Raw genomic sequence first — 23352 nt, 5'->3', positions numbered from 1 at the left:
TTGGTAAAAATCGTAGGGAATACTGGGTAAATATGGGCCCTTCCTTGGTTACAAACTGGTCACCAAGGAAGGCCTAGACCAAACCACCACACATGCCCTACTGTTACCAGAATTGCTCCTGTAGTTTGGTAATGCATAGCTAGACCATTACAAGACATGTAAACCTTTTTCTTTTCCCCAAACCTGTCTGCTCTTGCATTCTGCTCCACTGGGAATATTCCTGTGTTGGAATACTCTGTCTATACAAATGTCAGCCAAGATACACAGCTAAATGCAGATGAAATATGTTCACACATATACGGAGAATCTGTATATGAAGTGCATACAAAGCAATCTAGTACATCAGTAAGTGTTCCTTCTTGGTCCTACTCTTTTTTGCTGCAATAACAGGTCAAGTAAGAACCATATTTCAACTCACCTTCCAGTTTACGTATTTTCTTGCTTTTATCAGTATCTGTCACAGTGCTGAGTGCAGCAATAATTCTTACTGTCCCTGAATAACCTCACGTGGTGCCCTTACCCACACTGTGCACATGGGCCCAAGCAGTCTCATTTTACCTCAGCCTTGGGCCCTCAGTTCCTGGCTGAGACAAGGTGTATGAGAGCTCATCTCTAACTCTGCCTGTGTTGATCCAGGGACCCCAGTGATCTGGACCCTGACTTGCTGACTGGTTTCCCAGCCTACCTCATCACCATAGACATCCTGATGATCTACTCCCGGTTCCTTATTAACCTTACTAGTCCTGATCCCAACCCCAATATGTGGACTGACTTTCTGGCTTGACATGGGAACTGCCTAAGCATCACAAACTTGCCTGATGTACTGCACTCAGGGTGTCCCCCAGCTGCTCCTCCCACAAGCCTGCCCTGCTCCCTCACAGGAGAAGTGGGACAAGCCCTGGATGGTGAGGAACTGTGTTGCCACCCCAGGCAGCCCCTGTGGGTCCCGACACCGTCACTCCCAGGGCGTCGCCAGCCCTGACAACATCCACTTACTAAACCTTTTTTCCTTTGAATAAAACAGCAAATGTGAAACTCTGAAGTTTTCATTCTATCTTGTCTTTTGTCCTATGTGCACTGAATGATCCTCTATCAAGGGGCAGAACTTGGTGTAGCTCATCTATACAAATACAAGAATATAAAAGCTTTGCTTGTGCTAGGACAGTTTGGCACCACCTTCCTAATCTGAGCATTTCTCAAAGTTCTCTTAGTGAATTTTTCTCAATGTTAGTTTGCATTAAAGCAAGGCAGACCAAAATTCCCTGGAACTTTGTGAACTATCTAGATAGAAATATGCTATCTAGACAGAAGCACAATGTCTTCCTAAGGAATTTGTGATCTTCCTGTCCCTAGAAAATACATCACACCCCTACTGGATGAAGCTTTTTCCAGAATGCAGTGGAAACTGATAGCTAGGTTTTGGTTGGTTGCTATGTTTTTTATTTTTAATCTAGGCTGTTAAATCCCAGAGGGTCATAATCAATGGCACAGGGTGTGGTTGGAGGCCTGTCACTACTGGTGTCCACCAAGATTCAAAACTGGGTTGAGCATTTTTAACTTATTCATCAATGACCCTTTAGGGTCGATGCCTCCTCAGCAAGTTTGCTGACAACACAAAGCCGGGAGGAGTGGCCGATGCCCCAGCATGCCATGCAGTGCTTCAGAAGGGCCTCAACAGGTTGGAGAGATGGGCAGAGAAGAATTGTCTCAAGTTCAACAAAGGCCAATACAGGTCCTGCACCTGGGGAGGAATAACCCCACGCACCAGCACAGGCTAGGAGCTGACCTGCTGGAAAGCAGCTCTGTGGAGAAGGACCTGGAGATCCTGGTGCACAACAAGGCTCTCCATGAGCCAGCAGTGTCCCCATGTGGCCAAAAAATGCCAATGGTATCCTGGCCTACATTAGGAAGAGCATTGCTAACAGGTCAAGGGGAGATGATCCTGCCCTGTCTGGAAGCATCCTGCTCTGCATCTGGAGCACTGTGTCCAGTTCTTGTCTTCTCAGTACAAGAGAGAAATGGAGCTCCTGCAGTGGGTCCAGCAGAGGGCAACAAAGATGATTAAGGGACTGGGAGCATCTCTCTTATGAGGAAAGGCTGAGAGAGTTGGGCCTGTTCAGCATTGAGAAGAAATGACTGAGAGGGGACCTCATCAATGCCAATAACTAATGCACAGAAAGTTCAACCTGAATATGAGAAAGAACTTTACTGTGCAGGTGACCACACACTCAAACAGATTGTCCAGGAGGTTGTGGAGTCTCCCTCACTGGTGATACTCAAGAACCGCCTAGATGCAATCCTGTGCCATGTGCTCTAGGATGACCCGGCCTGAGCAGGAAGGTTGAATCAGATCCACTGTGGTCCCTTCCATCTTTACTCATTCTGTGATTCTGTGAAGTACCTCTCTTGCATTAAATAATACAGAAATTAGAGTACACACGGGAGATATGATAGAATTTTTGCTTTAGAGATTCACATCCACAGACCCTGTATTATAAGCTTTTCTGAACAGGGGGTCATTTTCAAACATTTTACTATGTCGAAAAAAGTTTGATATGAGTGGAAAAAGCAGCACCCAAAGATGACCATAAGTGTAATCTTCTGCTTATGGCACTCCACATAAACTGTTATAAAAATATACAAACACAGAACAGGGACCAGAATTCTAACTCCCTTTATCAAAATTATAAAGGGGTGAATCCTTATTCAACCTAAATTTGCTCTTCTTGCCATTGTAAGGACAGAAACTTAACTCCATTGACTGACTAACCAAAGCTACTGTATCAACCCAATTATCTGCAAAACTCTGTCACAGCAGCCTGTGTTTCTTTGGACATCCTAATAACTATATACCCATGCACATATTAAGCTGATTATGCTATTTCTACCTCTAAACTTTCCTATTCTATATTTCACTGAATTATCAGTTTCTTGACTAAACTGTCCTCATTTGAACATGGTCAATAGTGATGACACTGTAATGCTTCCAGGTTTTTTTTTATCATTAGTAGCCATTGCTCAATAAGTTTTTTTAAGGATCATATCCCCATTTTCTTTCCCATACTTACCTACAGCATAGTGAAATCTCTCCAGCTAAACATACTTTGCCACATAACTCTTATTTTTGTGACTACTCTGAAGAAAAATGATATATGAAATATATTCTTTTATTCTAGCTCTTGGACAGAAAGGATATTCAATAGTATTTATGACTGGCAGAAATGCAACCATTGAAGCATTAAAAATCTTGTTAGTTACTGTAGGAAGATTTTACGTGAACTAGAGATCCATGGAAGAGGCTCTAGTACTATCATACCATTATAAAAGGTTTCTCTCAGTTTAACAGACATGTCATTTCAGAGTAAACTGTTTCCAAGAGAGCCTGCAATATTAGAATTCTAAAGTTCTTTAGAAGCACTTCTGAGGTTTTACATCTTGGAAAGTTTTTAAAACTGTTTTTACTGTGCTGATAGTTAAGATTACTGGAAATTCTGGAATGTGTAGAAGATAATTATTCAGTTATGCAGGTGATAAAATGGTTTTTCTTTTGTACTGAGAGCCAGAAAACATATAATCTGGAATTTCCTGAGAAAAGCTATTTTTCAGATGCAAAATATTCATCTCTGGAAGCCAAAATTTTTCACAAAAACGTGCATCAGTTTTAGCAAGGATGGAATTTCTGCCCAGAACCAAAGATTAACTCCAGAAAAAAGCAACAGCCTCCATATTAACCTTAAATCATAAGCTACAAATGGAATTCAACCCTCTGCTAAAATAAGATATGTTTAAACTTCAATCTCCAAAAATCCAGCTGTGTGTCCTTGCTCTCTGGATTTTTTCTTCTACTTTTTTTTTTTTTTTTTGGGTGGATGAAACTAGTTGTTCGGTCCATTTTGATGTAGAATTGGGCACTTTCTAAAACTCTGACATTTTGAAAAGACACAAAGATTTTCCATCAAGCTCTTCCAGGACTTCACCAATTGTGAGACTGCAGAAGAGAGTTGCTTGTTCTGAGAATACCTGTATAACTGCTATGTCAGGTTAGAAATGATATCTGCAGAATAACTTACACAGAATTTTCTATAACAGCCCTTGCTAAAATGACACTTCCCAGCACAGTACAGACAGCAATGACATACTGTATGCCAGAAGTACCTCCAGACAAGCTTTTTTCCATGACTGCAATAAAGAAACCAAGTTTGTCAAGGAGGTAACCGCCCTGTTTCTTTGTCATATTGAAAACTGTTAGCTCACTATGTCCCAGATGGACATTTTCATAATCTCACCTAAAACTCACTTTCATTTTATCATTGTGCCTCTGTGTATACAAAGCAAGATTCAATTTTTACGTTTGCTCACCTTTGATGTGCAAACACAATACACTTATATAACAGTAAAATCTATTTTTAAACAAAGGAAAAGTGTAAAACTGAACTTGTCATTTGTGTTCAAGAGTAACCGACAGACATTCTTCCCTATTCTTGGATCTTAAGGAGAGTATGGATTTTAAGACATAATGTCAAGTACCTTTATCTCATTGCTTCTTCATGATGAAGTCTGCACTTTCTGATATGTTAGTGCACTGGCATGAGTATCAGAAACACATTTTTGTACTTTTACCTAAAACATGCTGTTGCACATCGTATCTCTCATAATTTCTTAGACCAATTCAACATACTGTTCTTAATCCAAAAATTGAAGTATATACTTTGTGTTCTCAATCCCTTAGAACAAGATGTTCTCTGCTGCATTCTGAAGTAAATGTGAAAGATCCAACAGATTAGCTAACAGCTTGAAAGACTGCATACAGTGATGGCAACGCTTTATAAACTAAATTCACTGGGTTTTAATTTGGAGATTTTTCACTACCTAATTTCTTTCCTTTCTCTCTTAGAAATAAAATCAATAAAAGACCAAACTATCTCTGTCTTCAATATTTATGGATAGAAACAACCTAGAAAGGCAATCTGCCATATCATGAATGAACACATAATAAATATCTTTTAAAAAATCTTTTTTGTACCTATAACTAAAAATCTAATTAGTTCTGAAAGCAAGGAAGATGAGATATCATCAGGTTGAGTTTAAAATTTAAGTACAATGAATAAAACTAATTCAGGAATCACTACCTTACAACTTACTTTGTTCTTGAAATTAATCTCTCTTTATATATAGGAAAAAGAAACCAACCAATCAAGCTAGCTTGATTCTATTTTTGAAGGGCATTTCTCAGTTTTATAACACCCTTTACATATATCTTACATTAAAAACAAACAAGGAAAACAAAAACATTTTTTAAAATTAGAAAAATCACATCAAAATGCATTTTCATCATAAGAAAATTTAGCAATAATTAAACCATAGGTGATACATATTTAAAGAAGAAAAGTTCCATTTAGGAAATACGTTTTGAAACAAATGCTTAAAACCGAGAAATTACTAACTATAACACTCCTATTGTAAATCAGGATAATTCCAACAGCTCTGCGCTTTGCCAAATGTCTAAAATGATGGATAGTATGAAGTAGAAAACAGCTACTGAAAGGGGAAAGGAATATAAAAGCTCCTTATAAAAAGACAGGGCAGTGCTCATTGTTATTCAAGCACATTAGCTGCCATATCCTGTTTCCATTGACTGCAGGGAAAGCTTTAGCATTGACTTCAAACAGGTGCAAGTCCCATAAGACTTAAAGGGAATAAAACGTACAGTCACGATATGAAAGCAACAGTGTATAAAGTGTGGTGAGACAGGATATGTAATTCCAATCTGGTACACAAGAATCTGACAAAGCTATTTAAATGCAGTGCCAAGTAAGGATGCAACTGAAAAAAACCAGACTGCTAAGCCGAAATTTGGCAGGTCTTCATTCAATACTACAAAAAAAGCGGAGGAAAAATGCTACAGAAAGGAGAGTAGTAAATTATAGTGGAGGGAGAGAACAAGGGAGACCCTAGAAGCAGCAATAAGCATCATCCTGTTCTGTAGCGATACAGTATCGCTTGTTCAGGACACAGCTGCTGGAAGGCTTCAGTGGACACTGCAGACTGGTCTGCTCTGAGAATTCCTACAACTGAGACCCAAGTATATTACCTACTTTTATTTATTCTCTTCTGTATTATCATGAGCATTTGAAAATGTTTGGGGACTTCTTTTTTAACTTATATAATCTTCAAAGAGAAGTCTTAGGCTATATTCTTACATCAGCTGAGTTAAGCACGAAGTCCTCAATTCTATAAAGAAAGTAGCTAAGATGTCATTATATTAACTAGAAGCTGAGTACTTATCCAAAAGGAAACTATATGACTTCAAATTTCTTTTCAGATGGAAAAGAAAGCTATCCAACACAACTAGATATCTAAAATAGGGGAAACAAACAGCAGTCTCAATATTAAACCCATCTGGATAAGTATTACATCAGGATGACCAAACCTCAACATTTAATTTTAGAACCAGATTTTGACATTAAAATGAAGACTGAAAGTAATCTGGATAAGTATTACATCAGGATGACCAAACCTCAACATTTAATTTTAGAACCAGATTTTGACATTAAAATGAAGACTGAAAGTAAAAATTTTGAAGGGAATCAGGCAAGACTAGACATGACTGTAAGAGTTAAGGCAAAGATTAAGCAGCTCTTTCATAGTTATAAAGTTTTATGATGAGAAGGTAAATATATACCTGTGTAAGCATGGGAAATCCGAGGTTCCTGCATCCATTACACGGTGTCAATGCCTCCCATAAACCTGAAGGACCACATGTATTTTCACCTGCATCATCATCATCTTCCTCCCTTGGTGATAAACGCATTGAAGAAGGCCTCTGTGCATTAAAAAACAATACTTTAAAATTACATATACTCATATATTGTAAAGAAACCTTTTACTTAATGAAAAGAACTTAAGAATGTTCCATTTATAAATTCCAAAAGATAAACTGCTATTTTAATACAAGGTTCCTACTCAACTGTTAAAATGCTGTATGAAAATCACACTTTCTAAGGAAGGTGCATATTGAGCTATCTGCAATTATACTTTAAAGATGAGTGAACATAACACACAGTAAAAGTATGTATTTATTGTCTTTATTATCAAGAAATTGGCAATTTTTATTTCATTTTAGTTTAAAATTGGCTGTAATATCATTAAGTTTAGGATATTCCACAGTGAACAAAAACTAACATTTAAAAAAAATAAAATACAATCCCCAAGAAAGAAAATATGAGAGGATCTTATTTCAGTACTTTTATTGTGTTCAGAAAAGTACAGCTGTACTACACTTGCCTGTATGAGTCCAAGGTTTTTGCAGAAAAAAAAAGGACTAAATCAATCAAAATACGAGGTTTTGATTTTTATTTTGTATTTATCAATAATAAATGTGTTAGTTTATTTTGTAGGCAAAAAATGTATTTAAAAATGTCTTACTTTGCTTCATTGTCTGAAAGGAATGAAAGGTATCATGAAAAGTCATTCAGATGTGAACATTGTGACTTACATATTGGCCTCAGTGATAAGGGGGAAAATCCTGATTTTTGCTTAAACCAGTACCCTAATTTTCTAAGACAGAGAAGTAGAAAGATATAACAGTTTCCATATATTTATGTTATTTTGCTACACAGGATAGTCCACCCCAACTGAATTACAGGAGCAACTTTTATTCATTTCAGGAGAAGAAGGAGGAAAGTTAACCCAGCAATAAATGATTTTTAAAATCTCATATCAATGAAAATTATTACAAGTTAAAAAAAAGTAAATTTTACATCTTAATTCTTTGCCCATACTTAAATTGGAATAAGCAATAGCTGTTCTAGCCTGCTTGACAGCTGCTCGAGCAGCCTACCTGATGTTCAGATACTAAATGCTGTCTTTAGGAATGCTTCTTTCAGAAGTGGCTGGATTTTTGTTCAACCAAAATAACACTGTTTGAGACAATGGTTGACCACAACTATTAACCTCAACTCTAAAACACCGCTATGAGCCCCATATAAAAATAATTTTCAAAACCCCAACACATAAGTGTGGATTATTTTAGCCAACAGAATAAACAAATGCATGGAGTCTGCTGCCAGGAAGGGAATGAAGAAGTGAAAGAAAAGTAGAGGGGAAAGAAGTACAGAAACAGCAGCAGTTCTCAAGATGAACACAAGCTGATGGAAACTGTAACAGAAGCAAAGCACCACACAGACAGGCACTGACTTAAACTGTGTGACATCTGAGGATCATTTAACTTTTGACTCTTGCTGTAACTTCTTAACACAGGTGTGGCTGGTATACCATTAACTGAATCATGGAAAATAGTTCTAAATCCTATTTCAGCTTGCTCACCAAAGATGAGAAACACAATATATCCATCTCCACTAGTCTGATTCCCCTTGGTTAGAAAATGGTTGTTCCCTTGTTGCAGATTTCATTAATCTAGCCGTATCTTCTACAGTTAGGTGGCTTTATTTACTTTTTATTTTAAAAGTCAATTTTGAAACATTCTTAGCATGATATTTCATTAGGTTATTTTGACACTCAAGTAGTACCACAGAATGTGTTGCCATAGCAACCAATATTCTCACACTGATTATTAAAAGGATTGGGTTAATTTTGCAGAGTGTGGGTTGTGAAAGACTATTATTGCTATGTATTTGCATAGACAAAGGAAGCAGACTACAAGCCTTTCCTCTCTATTTATGACGCCATCTTTCATGGTGGCTGCCCTACGTTTATATTTTAAATCTCAGAATTGCTGTACCAGAGAATAAAGCACTTCTTGCCCCCTGGAGCAAAAAGCAAAGAACTGCAGCAGTGCTCGGCACAGGAAAGCAGGTAATAAATATTAGCTGTGACCTTACAAGCCAATGAAACTGAATGAAGACAAAAGTCACAGAAAAATGTCAGTGTACCTTCTAAAGGAAAAAAATACACACTCATCAGTAAGAATTTTTCAACACAACTAAAGGAAGATGAATAATGAAATTCAATATATTTGAATAACTGAAGGGAGAACATGAGTATTTAGCCATTTCAGGAACAGAGTGAAAAAACCCATACCAAATAATTACTGAATGATAGGGGAAAAATACACAAGCAGAATGAGAGTTCTATTATTTCCATTAGATGCATTCTATATAAATAGCCTAAGATAGACTGATAATCACAGAAATTTAATGTTGATATGAAAGAGAAGTAAGTAGGAAATATTATATAGTCAGATCTCCTGATCACTCAAAAAAAGATCAGTCAGTGTCAGAGTTCATTACACACACTATTGGAATAAACTAACTGGTACTCCCATGCCAGTAGACAGTCGAGGTATGAACATGATACAGGCTAATTTACAGACTACTGCAGAGTAGGGTTAGCTCTTCTTATACTGAATTACTTATACTGAATTTTCGTCTTGCTCAGATTTCTGCTACTGATAAAGCACTAAAAAGGAACCATTAGGGAAAACCTATGTGAAGGGTCAAGAAACAGTTATTGCTATCATTTTCTCACCCATCCCCACTATGAGAAGCCCTGTTCTTCCCAGAAAACAGGCACAAAGAGATATGTTGGATTGGGAAAGAGAGCTGCATTTGCAAAGAGCAGGGAAAGAGTTAACAGTTGTATGAGAGAAACAGGAAGCACAAGTCCCCCAAATTTCATAGACCAGGTTTGCACAGCCTGGGGAGAGGAATGCGTTCGGAGGAGAAAAACGAGATACAGAAAGATCTACAAATCAACTCACAGACCTCAGACTGTCACACAGACCCATAAAACTCCAAACCCAGACCACTCTGTTTTCTGTTATCCTCTCACAGTCTTCATTCCTTTCCCAGAACTCCCTAATTTTTCTGTTCTGTTGCATAATTTAATTTTGCCTCCTTAGAGATCCTTTGAACATGAAAATCTAATTCTGTGTGTGCTGCTGGGAAGCCTTGAAATAGCCCTGAAGGGAGAGTTTTAGTGAAACCAAAGTTATTTATGCCCACTTCTCAGAAAATAAATAAATAAATAGAGAGGAAGATACTTCTGCCAACTAAAGAAAAATAGACACAAATGAGAACCTTTTATTTATGTCTGTTTTGAGGGGAAAAAAAGTAAAAGTTAATGTAGTTAGAAAATGCCCCCTAAATCACAGTTGCTCAATTAATTGAATTAGACATTATGAAATGGCAAAGTCGATATAAACTGCAATACTAACCTTCCAAAAGGCCACTTCTGCCTAAGTTAGAAGAGACATGAGTATAAGCATCATATATCCTCAAACAAAACAGACAGAAAATCCTACATCCTATATGATATGCTAAAGGAAAAATTAGTAGAGAAACTGCAAGATATTAATAGGGAATAAAAGCTGTATTAAAAGTTTTAGTTTTTACTGAAACACTGAATTAAGTATTAAACATTCCTTATAGTAGTAAGAGGCTAACAAAGTAATTTCTCTCTGTATACGAGAAAGAGTAATAATAATGATATAGCAGTGAAAGAGTAGAAAGATGTAGTGTAAGGACATTGGACCACTACAATTAATGGGAAATTTTCTTCAGACTCTACTGGGCCTGACACATTACCTCTCCTTTTCATAACTCATGATCATTTAGATTAATTTGAAAATTTAGGTATGGAAGCCTTCCTCTTCATATCCCCATCTACATAAAAGGTAAAATTTGCCTAGTAGGATACTTTAGACTGAAGGACTCTTTATTCTATAAAGAGGCTATTTATTCTCTCAGAATATGTATGTACATCAGATTCGCTGTCACACTAACTTGATATCTCTCTCCTGATCTAAGAGAGCAAGCCAATATTTATCAACAGAGAGAATGATGAATACAGACAGAAAAAGCAGAAAAAGTCTGTTTCACTCTTAAAAGTCAACAAGAAGAGGAGAGCAGCTTTAATCTTAACCATTACTCACAGCTACCAAGTTCACAGCTCAGGCAGCTGTACACCATGTATAAAACATACATAAAGTTCTGGTCTCTTTTTACAGATATCAACTACTTCCTGTCTATCATGTGACCTTATTATCTAGACAAGTTTTCTCTAGGAATACAGTAAGTGATAAAAAACCTCTTCTTTCCTTTCAGTCCCTGTTTTTCTCAGCTTTTAGTGAAAACTGGTCTGCTTTCTGCCTTGACATTTGTAAGCAGCCACTGCTAGGCAAAACCAGACTCAATTCCCTTGTTTCAGGATACAGAGGAGACTTTCCTGTGTCTAGTGAAACTTAAAACCAAACATCAAAATCTTTACTTCTGGGATGATAATATGAAAAAAGCAGAGATACATTTGTAGAAGTATTGCACATAACCTCTCAGAGAGTATCCACTAGAGCAAGACAGCATCAGCAAACTACTGAAGGTACAAAATAATAGGATATTTACCATTTGCTATTGCATCGTAGTCCTGGACATTAACTTATTTTTATCTTGTAGCATATTGCATACTAAGAAAACGAGATTTTGAAATGGAGCAGCAAAGACAAAATCAGAATCCTTCCACTTACAGAAGACAGAAAGCAACCAGACACTTGATAAGCCAAATGCTAGCATTCAGTGTGTAACAACGAGGTCAGCAGGTTTCTTCTGAAGAAATAATTTCCCAGACATAGGGCCATGCAAGTATTTACTATGATCCTAACACAGGTATGCCTCTACTCCTCCTTCGCTGGGCCCAAAGGACCCTACCTATGTCGTGAAACAAAAGTAAAAAATTAAATTTGTTGTCTCGTATTCTATTTCGACATTATGCTAAGAACTAATAGAGTGGGAAACTGCTCCTGAATGTCTTCTATAAATTAGAATGAACAGGTTGATCTCTGCAGCAGTTGTTTCCAGCAGCTGTGGCAGCAAAGCCAGGGACAGCGGAGCCGGGACAGGGTTCTGTGCTCTCAGTGCTCCCCCTGCTGCTGCCCAGGCTGCTCCCAGGGGAAAATGCCTGAGGTACGCAGAAGAGAAAAAAACACAGCATTTGGGTATGAAGTATAACACCATCGGATACTATTTTTCCACAACAGGATCCTTGCATTAAGCAAAAGTGCCCTTCTGAAATTCAGTAAGGATCCTGACAAGGAGGAGCCTCATTTGCGACTACATCCTGTGTCTCACAGACAAACAACACTGAAATGTTTTGGTGGCCTGGGCACACCTTTTCCACATCCCCCAAGGTGGCCTTCTCCCTGCTTAGTGTTCTTCTGTTTCCCATTCTCATTATCTTGTCCTTCACCTTACACTGCTCGTCTGCTGCCATTCTTCCACAAACATGTTCTTAGTTTACTTCTGGTTAGAGTTTCACTGTACCTCCTGTATTCTATCAGGGAGTTATCAGGAGGACAAGGCTAGTCTTGTACTTAAAGCAGCTCAATGTTGGAGATATGTACTCTGTACCTGCCCCTATCATAATCCCTGTGGGATGCTGGGCATGTCATTTAAACTTCTCCAAGATGGTCTCTACATTTCAGTTCCGTGTCTGCTGGCTATATTAAAATGATGAAGGCAAGTGGGCAGACATGCCAGGTTACAGCAGGAATCGCCTTGAGAGATTTTGTGACCATTTTCAGTCACATATGAGCCTAAGTGCTCTGAAAGTCCAAGCTCTAGCAGTTTCAGACATGCAGAATCTTGATCTCTACACCACCGCACATCTGCCCAGATGCACGTGACAGTATTTTCTGACTGGGGCTCCAAAAAAACCCACCTCATCTGAAGAAGTCACACACTTTGAACTCAAGAACAGTGATGCCTGATTCTGGGAAGAAATTCCTGTAACATGAAGTCAGTAGAGTCAAGGTAATTGACTCTGTGTAAAATGTGTAAACTGTAGGCAAACATGAGTAATTCACATACATGATGAAAACTACACAAATGTGTAGTTGCTGCCCCTCAGTGGGAAAGTGCTACTGACACCTATCATGATGAGCACCCAAGAAATTAATCACTCTGTCTCCAGAGAGCGATCTGACAGTATACAGGAAATACATCCTGAATCAGATGGCAAGTACAATGCAAACTGAATAAGGTCAAAATTTTAAGTAAAAATTAGATTATAAAATGAGTACATCTGAATGTGTATTGAAATCAGGGCAACTTATTCCATTTTTTTAATTCATTCTTGCATGTAACATAAATAATGACAATTAATAATCTTTGCACTACTCTCATAAAAGGATGCAAACATACATAAAACAAAAGTTTAGGATTTAAGAACCTAACAGGCTATAATCAGAAAATAACAGGCATAAACTAAAAAAGATACCTTTTCTTCTGCTGATAAAGGAATTTTATTTTTCAAGTCTAAGATAGCTTTTGATTTGCTAAATAACCATAAAAGAAAAAATGACCCATCAATGGATAGTTACGAATAAAAGGGTTAATTTTCACTAATTACTTTTTCACTAAACATAAAAGCTTTTGAACAGAGTGTCGTGATCTTCCTAACAAGAGTATTTCATCTACACATAAAAGCCACTACCAGGACTCTCATATTTCATGATCTAATACTTTGCGAATATACCGTAAGTGCAAAACAAAAGACACTTCAGTGTATTTCAGTAATGTTCTTTACTCTTTTCCTGTTTAATTTTGCCACGTAGGTGAAGATTTTCAAATGACAGAAAATTCAAGGATTCAATAAACTGAAAAATTGCAGAGAATGGATGACTAAGTGGTTTTAGTAGTTATAATCTAACTATAGTATTTTTTAAGAATTATGAAGTAGTTGGAGCCTACAGAATTTTCATTTTTAAGTATCTTGGGAAACAAATACTGTGCGGTTTTTTCAGTGTGAAATTAACAGCATGAAGTATTAGCTGCCTGAAGCTACAACATGCACTGTCCTGAATCGAAATAGCACTTAGGGTATCATTCAAACTAGTTTCAACTGTTTCAAAGTAAGCATTTGTTACAAGGTATTTGTTTAATCTATGGATTAAACTACTCTTTAATGCATGGAAATACAGGCACTTCCATAACTTACTCCACTCTAGTATCTGTGTTTGGAACAGGATTGAACTGCCAAATTAATTTCTCTCTCTTAACATCAGGTAAAATAAAGTGAACTTCCATTTTAAACATTTGTCTAACTTTGAGCATGTACTTAACACTAATAAATCAGACTATTGCACACTTAGTATCGATTTTAAATGATTAGTATCAAAGCACTGCAAGTGCTTTACTTTACCAAGAAAAACAACTTAGCACATGAAGCAGAAAGCATCAAGACAATTCTACCCAGCAAGTCATATGGAGTGCAAGGACACTGTGCTACAGAATGTGTTTCTAGGGATGCCTTTCCATCCCACAGGCATTGTAGATTTGACCTAAGTTGGTATGTAGGAAGAGTATACACAAACATAGGTGGCGCAAAAAGGCAGGAATTTGTTTTTGTTTTTTTTTTAACTAATCTTGAAGTTTAAGCACATAAATAGCTTCAATTAAGTTAACAGGATTTCTCATGTTAATGACAGGCTTATGTGTCTCCCTGAAACAATATGCACATGACTCATTCCAAAATGTGACTCACTGAAAAGCTCACGTACCAGTTGAAAAAGAAGAAACTGACAATGAAAGGCATGGGAGCCTACAGAAAAGCAAAATCAAGTGTTAATAATTTCAGAAATATTAAATAGAATTAAAAGCTTCAGCATATTTGCTTTTGCATAAAGAAAAAAAGTATAATTTAAAGTAATGACCAGCATTTTTGGCTTTAAATGTCTCAGAAAGAAAATACTGCTTAGAGAATAACTACAGAGGTATCTCTGCATTTAACAGCCCTATGCTACCTGAATGTTGTCGTATAACATTTGAAAAACTCAGTGCAATGTAACTGCTACGCAAATCAGCTGTTAAACATGTATTTTTTCCTTTTTTAAAGTTGTGAAAGAGAGGGTGGATAAGTAGGTGGCAGTATGATGAAACCTATAGAAATTACATTATTTGTCATGAAATAGAGCAGAAGGAAGAGAAATTAAAGTAGGGGGAAAATCAGGTGGTAAGTGAGTAGGCAGAAGTCACCACTTTATAACTTCTCCAGTGCAGTTTTTTATTTAGCATTCCTATTCTCAGTAAAAGCATTTACTGAAAATGCAGTTATTATTCCATTAAGTTGCTGTTGGCTTGTATCATACCTGAACAGACAAATCCAATCTAAAGAAGAACTATATACAGTACTGAGTGAGTCATCTGAAGATGAATGCTGGTTAAGAGTGGATAATCAAAATGGCCTTGAAGAACATTTGCAGTAGAACCTTTATAGATCCATCAGGAACAAATTACTAGTGGTTTGCCATATTGTCACCCAAATGCTAAACATAATATAAACACAGCGCAGTAGAATAGCTGACACTTGAAATCTCTTGACAGGCTATAGAAGTTGAAGGCCTAACTGGAAAAGATCAGTCAAAGGGTAATCTACCTTTTGTTCTCAGTAGCACAAGCAAGAGCTCAGGCTCCTCTAGAGGTATTAAAAAAGGACCACACAGATCACACACACCCACTCCCCGTAAGAGATGCAGAATAATATAGACTGGACAGCTCTTGATGCAGCTTGAATTACACAGTAGGTGGAAGCAGCATTCAAAATCATCTTCACTAGGAAGGCAACGGTTTTCCCATGGCTGGTAGGAAAATCTGCCAGTGTGAAACTCACATACTGCAAGCTGCTGCTTTTTCCTGTCTTATATAATTAAACCAGTGACATCACTGCAGTCATCTCAATAACCAGTACTACCAGAAGATTTAGGACAGTAGCTGCTTTTCCTGTGCAAGTTCATCTGTACTGTTCTTTTTGCCTGTGGTAGATTCAACATAGAATGTACAGATCCACCGCAACACAAGCACAGTTTTATGTTGTTTTCCAGACACACTTCTAAGTAGCTGAAGAGCTAATATTTAAATTCTTTCTTCAGCCAGTCATCATATAGTATCTCAAAGGTCCTGTAAAATACAGATAAACAAGTCAGTCAGTAATATGCTTTCATCTATAACTCCTGTGTAACATTGTATTTCTTATGAAGTATCAATAAGTGATCATGATCTGTTAAAATTATTGAGATTCCTTACAGGAAATACCATTTTGGACAGAGATAAGGGCAAGGTAGCAAATATTCCAATACCCATAAGTAAGTAACTATTAATAACTAAAAGACCAGGATAGCAATAAAAAACCCTATGTTTTAATATGATTTTTGTCTAAGTTTGACAGGCAGTGCTGAAGCTGCTTCTCTGTAGGCTGTGAACAGTCCATATTTCAGAGATATTGGGCAGAGCACCAATATCAACAGAAATAATAGCAGTATTATTAATGGAAACTGGTTAATCTCAAATAACCACTGAAGCAAATAAAATTGAAGAGCCTCTTCTGAGATTTTCCCTCATGGTACTAAACTGAAATTTATATTAAGTTTAGGGAGCAGAGATGCCAAGAAAAGAGAAATGAAAATAGATTATCAAAAATTGTGTAACTCATTCAACTCTCACATTTCTCTGGAAAAGAAACTGTGTAAAAACCTATGCCTGTATGGTTAAGTAAAATTGGTTTCTGATTCTTATCTCAATTTAAAAACTTATAACATTGAACTAAGCGAAGGATTTCATATAGTGAAGTCACATAAAAGCTAATGGGTGCATTTCCAGCACACTGTTGATATCCATGGGCAAACTTTTCTATATTAGGCAGTTGCCCTTTACTCTGAATTACTCGTGTATTTTATAGAGGTATAGGAATCTGTTTCAATATATTTTGCTGCTATTCATTTTCTACTTGTTGAGCTTATTCATGGGGACTGAAAAAATCTGTTAACAGAATACAATGAAACTCTATGTCATGAGTGGTCAACTACATCAAGACTTAAAGACAAAAATAATGAATCTTTTTTATATGTGAATTATAAAATAGATCTGCTTGTTGCCATTAGGATAGAATGAAAATGAAATTAAGCAACTAGTCCAAAGTGGTTACCCAATGTTCTAATCTCAGCTACTAAACAATTGTTTATACAATTGCAATAAAATGATGTTGTTCCCCTCACTACAGAAAACAACTCAGAGAGCCACCCATATGGTTTTTACTCCTCTCATGTGTTTCCTGTCAGATGGTGATCATCAGGCTTTACTATCAGTTCCAAGCTTAATGACCTCATTCTTACACTAGTGGAGTAGACATGAAATCAGTGTTGACTTAGCTATACACAAAAATATTTAATTTTTTTTCCCTCTACTGTTTGTAACTGATACGTAGGTAGAACACTCATTTATTCTGAGCTCACTATGTATTGCAAAACACAATCAAACCTGCATTGGTACCAGCTGACAACAGTGACAGAGTTCTAAAAATCTTGCAGAAATTTCTACCTCTTAAACATGGAGAAATATCAAAACCTAAACAGTTCTGGAATTATGTATTCCTTGTTTAGATTTCAGGATACAAAAGAGTACACTTTCAAGCATTCTTTCTTCTTCTTTCCTCATTAACTCAGTTATCTTTTCCCTCAGGTAAATATCTACATATGACTGTGAAAAACAAATCTCCCACATATTCAAGCTCAGTCTTCTTACAATCTATCAAAATTAACTTTGCAAGAGAGCAAAAACACATTTTCAGAAATTAAAATCTAACCATACAAAAACATTGCTGAATTCCTTCATATTCCTTCTAGACTTCACACATTGTTACATACTCTATTGCTCAAATGTGATAAATCAAAAAGATTACTAAAGACCACAAACAATTCTCAATCCTTAATGTTAAAACTCCTAATCTACTGGAGGGGTATTTGGATCTTGATTAAGTTGCCTTTGTGCTGAGGTCCAGTGTCTAACTTTGGGTACCCTGCCTAGCTTTTATCTGCCACTCCAGAGCACTGTGACTTTCCAAGTCCTTTGTCACATCTGCCAGCCCCATGTAGATGTCTTGGCTGCTGACCGACCAGAACAGCACTAGATGCATATGCTTATGCAACTACATGAGGGCAACTACTAGTGATTCAGCTGCCAAGCACAAGCATCCAGCATCATTTCAGAAACTACAGGGTAGCTGTTGGCCCTTAATCACTGCTCCTGAAGGTATGACTAAGCCCACGTTAGTCCTATGTAGCAAGGCATCTCCTGCATCCACAGTGATACAACATACTTAATGTTAAGGCAGCTGGATCCCACCTTTGGAGTATCAGCACCCCTATTGGTGATGCCCTCATCAAATAGGGAGAAAATGTATTTTGAGAAAACCAAGCAAGATGAGGATGAAAAGAACTTTTTGTTCTCTTGTGAAAAAGAAGTTGAAATTCTTATTCTGACTGGAGCACTAGCAAACAGTTTGAGGAGAGGAGAAACTCAAGGGAAACGCAGGGCAGGAGTCCATGACAAATTTTTTTGGCAGACCTCTAGGAAGGGTCAAGGCACAAGGGAAGCACCTCTGGTGACTGATAACTTAGTAACAGAAAAACTCATCAGTCTTCCTGATGATTTCGTTTTATAATATGACAACAAGAGAACTGATGTTAATATTGAAGTCACCAGTTTGGGTGGAAATCTCATGATATTGTCTCTTCATTCTGGTCTCTGAAAGTGACTGAAACTCTCTCAGAAGATCCCAAATGAAGCTGGAGACTGCAGTTTAAAAATGGACATTGTGCTGTACACTACTGAATACTCCCAGGAGGATGGGCACTGAGGGAAGAGACAGGTGTTCTGCCGTGCATGCCTGGCAACAGTGTCCACAATGTCACAGGAAGCTTCAGGGATGTTAAGAACAAAATAATGAAATAATATGGATGAAAAAGAATGTTCTCTAAATCACTGAATAACACACAAAAAAGATATTTAATTAAAGTGCATATACTTCATATTGGGAAGTTGATTTTAGGATCAGTTCTGAGAGAGTCCTCAGATCTTGGCTAATCCTATTGATATTAGTAGATTTCTTTGGTATTCCTCTAAGTATAATGAAACAGAGATTAGCGTTCAAATCACACATGTGCTCAGTATTAAACTAAAAATGTCCTTGTGAAAAAAAACCCAAAAAACTACTGTAGTCAATTTAATAAAACATAGCCATCCAACAGAATTTTTGAGTAGACAAAATATTACTCATCATTTCCAGAGCACCCCACATTTACACACAGCTTTATAACCATAAAGACAAACAAGCTCTTTGATCTGAAAAGCTTATATTTTAATTACTTTATATGGAAAAAATTCTACACCCATATCCAAGATCCTTATGTAGAAGATTTAGCTGAGATGAAAGAGTCTGCAGCAGGGCAAGCAGAAGTGGTTGGCAGCATGGCAAGATTTACATACAAAATAAACTTGACAATGCTAAGACTACTTACTTAGGAAAAAGGAAGCTTTAAGAAAGAACAAGCCTGAAGTATTACAAGTTATGGATGGGTGCGCACAAAGTATTTTTTCTTTTCTACTCTGTCAGATTTTACTATACAAGAATAAATGGAAGCATGTACTCAGCAAATAAAAGAAAATGCCTGTATATACAGCACCTGTTCTGCAAAACCTAGCAATACAGGGTCATGGTGGTAAACAATGTGACAGAGTGGAGCAAAAGGATTAGATTCATTTACGATTCACCAACGCAAGCTAAACACATAACAGCATTCAGAGAGATGCATTTGTCTGTAAGCTGTTTTCCTGCAAGTACCTGATAGTCAAGGAATTTGCCACACACAGACTGGTTAAATTGCACAGACTGGTTAAATATTCCAGAAAATCATTATAGTGGAAAAAGGAGTAGGTACTTTTTAGTGCGGATCAGATTAACTAGTGGCTTGGCCAGCACCTTCCCCTAGTTATACTTAACTCCACGTAGTTTATATTATACTAAGTGCTGTCATGTTTTGAGATTATATTCTGAAGTAAGTGCTGACTTTCTCACAGGGTAGGTCTCTGCAGCACACTGGAGCATTGTCTAGCAATCCGTCTACCAGAAATCGCAGCAGCAGGGAGCTGCAGGCTAATTTACTCGGCTGTGAAGCATGATACCAGGCAAATTATTCTGCTTAGAGGGCCACATAGCTACTATCAGGACCCCTCTAACACAGACATTTTTACAACACTGTGCTGAAGCATAACATAACATAGAGATACAGAAAATAATCTTTCTTAATAGCTATAGAACACAGATTAGGAAAGCATACATTAAAAACCTTTGAAGTCCTCTCAGCCAGGTAACCTACCCAAAAGAGGGGACAAAAATCTTGTATCAAGTTGGTATGTTCCCCTCTGCTTCTTTGTAGTAACCACCTCATGTTTAAATAGAATTTAGAAAGCATTTTGTAAAGTAGCTTTCAGAAAATATATCATTCTATATTGACCAAGTGGATGTTTGGTACTGGATGTCACGTTATAAATACCTAATGAAAAAAAATAACAGCAACACCAGTTCTTCTCAGTGGGAAATACCACTGCGTGTATTAGAAATTAGGACTAACAGATGGCTTTTAGTTGGGTGGTAGCTTTTAAAAACAATTTTTGAAGTTATATAATCTTATCTTCAGAGAGTGGGTAGACCTTTGCAACAAGGGAATTTTAAAAAGTAATGTTTACATATCCTGGGAGATGGCCTTCATATCTTTACTTCCTATAGAAATAAGAGTCAGTATATGCTTGCAAAATAAGACTCTTTACTGGACTGGGTGCAAAAGAGCAACTTAATACAAAATTCTTGCAACATCAAAATTTGACAGTACAGAAATTATTTAACTCCATTATAAAAAGGGAATTCAGTAAAGCAACAATATTGCAAACGCTGTGTCTCAGTACAACTCTCTTCCCTTTTTTTAACACATCATAAATACCTGCAAAATACAGTGAAGTTTTATTATTAAATTGAGCAAGTATTACTATATTAAATAATTAAAATTTATCTGCTTCTGTCCATGGAGCCCCAAACAATTAGGCCTGATTATTTTACTATTCCTTAATGAATAAGTAACCAAAATTGTTCTTGAATGTGTTTTTAATGTATCCTCATTAGTAAGCAATTGTATATACTTGCTTATCATCGTCATGTGAAATTTCGTACCACTCTCTCAATAATGCATGCATGCAAGTGTGTGATATTTTTAAAGGCTACCACGTTGATCCAAGACAGTAATTATTTTACTTCAGCATGTTTGGTTATTCTTAGCCATTAGATTTCAGTCTAGCCATTATTTATTTGTTATATTAAAAGTAAAAACCAAAACAGCGTTCTTGAATAGTGCTACTAAATTGTTTACCTCAGTATTCTTCAGTGATTATTATTTTGTAAAGTAAAGCTTTTTATCAAAAATAATTGTTCTTTTCCTTAGAGAAAAAAATTAATCAGAATAGCTGACTTCTGAGCAACCATGCATTTTACCAACCTCTAATGTATCTATTCTTCACCCACTTCTTTCAAAACCATGTAATTCTACACTTTCAAAACTCCCATTAGATATAAACCAAACACGATCATATTTTATTGCCTTTATATTGCTTCATCTTCTTGATATCCTGATACGAGAGTAAAAAGTGAATCTTCTCTTTGAATAGGTACCATTACTGTTTTCAACAATGCTACTATATTTTTAATTATATTTTTTTCCACTCTCTCTTAATGTGCACAAGTATCAACTTCCCTTTCTGGATGACAGAAGTGAGCAGAAAGTGACATTCATATGCCTGTGATGAAATCCAAATCTTTTTCCTGAGACTACACAGAACCTTTCCACATGTTTAAATTTAAATTACTGCTGCCAGCCTTTATTATCTATTATATAACCACATTAAATTTAATCAGATATACTACTGCCACTTCTGTGAAATATCTCTGTAGTGTAGTCACTACATGTTTTTACTATGTTCAGTTTAAAAAAAAAAATAGGGGCACCTTATAACTTCAGATTCTCAGTATCCATTCCAGGTAATTAAGTAAAATTCTTTAACATATACTCTGTTGTTAAGAACATAAAAGCATTCTGGAACTGTTTCTTCAATCTAACCTCACGTCACAAATCCAAAGACAGTAAGATATTGCATTTGTACTTGCAAATCAATAACATAAATTTCTGTATTATGCTTCTGAACACAACAGCATAAATGTAAAAGCAAATATTGCAATCAACCACCAACTACACAAGATTAAAGGGACTGTTCTGAAGAAAATACTTCAATATGGAGCTTCAGTTTTACTGAAGTGGCAGATTTTAAAATTAGTTTTAGTTCAAAAAAAATCTCAAGACTTCTCAAAAAATACGGAGAATAGTTATGGTTAATGCATGGAAAAAACCTCAATAGTTTTCAAAGTAGGGACTGGAATAAATTTCTGAACACAAAGTAAGATGACACTTTTTTAAGAGTCAATTTTAAGAAAGTATTATAAAAATAAAAGATCAAGTTTATGAAAGAAAAAGATTAAGATTTATTGTATCCAATATGTACATCTGGCAAATATATACAAACACACACACACACACACACACACAAATATGGAAGTGCAGAAGTTCTTAATACCCTATTTTTTGCTTTGCAATCAGCAAAGCAAATAAAAAGCAACATATTCTCTGGTATCCACAAGACTTTTTCTTGCAGGTACAAAAAGCCCATACTTCTCTTTTTTGTTTTGTTTGGTTTTTTTTTTAACATACACAATCTGCAAATACATTGCAATAAAGACAGCATATTTCTTTGTTTAATATCACATTTAGAATAATTTGCTCTCACATGAATACATACACAGGAATGTCACACCTGACAAGAAACTGGTAATGATCTTAGTATTCCAATGACAGAGGAATTTAAAGCAATTTACTTGCCGGAGTTCAGAATTCGCATAATATACACTTCGACATTCTTCTGGTTTTTTTTCTGACACACTTAATTTTTCTGGATCCCTGCTTTGCAAGTTATACCTATTTAAATTTTCTTGCTTGCTGTTCAATTCACAGAGATTGTTTGAATACACACTTGATGTGTAACCTCTTTGCTATGATACACCTCTAAATTTAGCCCTGATGTTTTAGTTTGTAGTTTAAATGGATGTCATGATGTTCCATAATTTTTTCTCCTAGAGAAATTACAGGTGTTCATTTTGAAGCGGTTTGTACTATCAACCGTGTTAAAACACATGATTTTTACACAGCAATGAAAAAAAGTTGGAAAACCCTTATATAAGATGGCTGCTTTTGTTCTTGAAACGACTGAACCAGACTGCCATCTATTGGAAAATAAATATTTTTTTAATTAAACTTTTTTTAAAAAACTAAAACTGCTATAATTTATTGTCAAAACTGATTTTGCTAGCAATCATACTTAGCTTCAAAAGGAAACACCTTAGTTAACTGAACTGTGATAAAACCAAGGATTTTCCTGTATCTTTTTCCCACTCATGTTTTCTGGAATGTGTTTT

General features: G+C 36.3%; 1 protein-coding gene and 1 long non-coding RNA gene across 6 annotated transcripts in view; one reads left to right on the top strand and one right to left on the bottom strand.

Annotated features, from left to right (window-relative positions):
• The window catches only part of ANKS1B (ankyrin repeat and sterile alpha motif domain containing 1B), a 420219-nt gene that overhangs the window by 315175 nt on the left and 81692 nt on the right, over positions 1 to 23352 (bottom strand). For all 5 annotated transcript variants that reach the window (XM_064655362.1, XM_064655363.1, XM_064655364.1 and 2 more), the window contains one exon: positions 6683 to 6823. In XM_064655362.1, the coding sequence (XP_064511432.1) occupies positions 6683 to 6823 (141 nt within the window). The remainder of the gene's footprint in view (positions 1 to 6682; positions 6824 to 23352) is intronic.
• On the top strand, positions 63 to 1042 carry LOC135414530 (uncharacterized). The gene is made up of 2 exons (XR_010430708.1): positions 63 to 120; positions 637 to 1042. It is a non-coding gene; the product is annotated as an uncharacterized LOC135414530 (long non-coding RNA).

This window comes from Pseudopipra pipra, chromosome 5 (assembly GCF_036250125.1).
Source record: "Pseudopipra pipra isolate bDixPip1 chromosome 5, bDixPip1.hap1, whole genome shotgun sequence".
Taxonomy (NCBI): Eukaryota; Metazoa; Chordata; class Aves; order Passeriformes; family Pipridae; genus Pseudopipra; species Pseudopipra pipra.
This window is presented reverse-complemented; position numbering and strand designations above follow the sequence as displayed.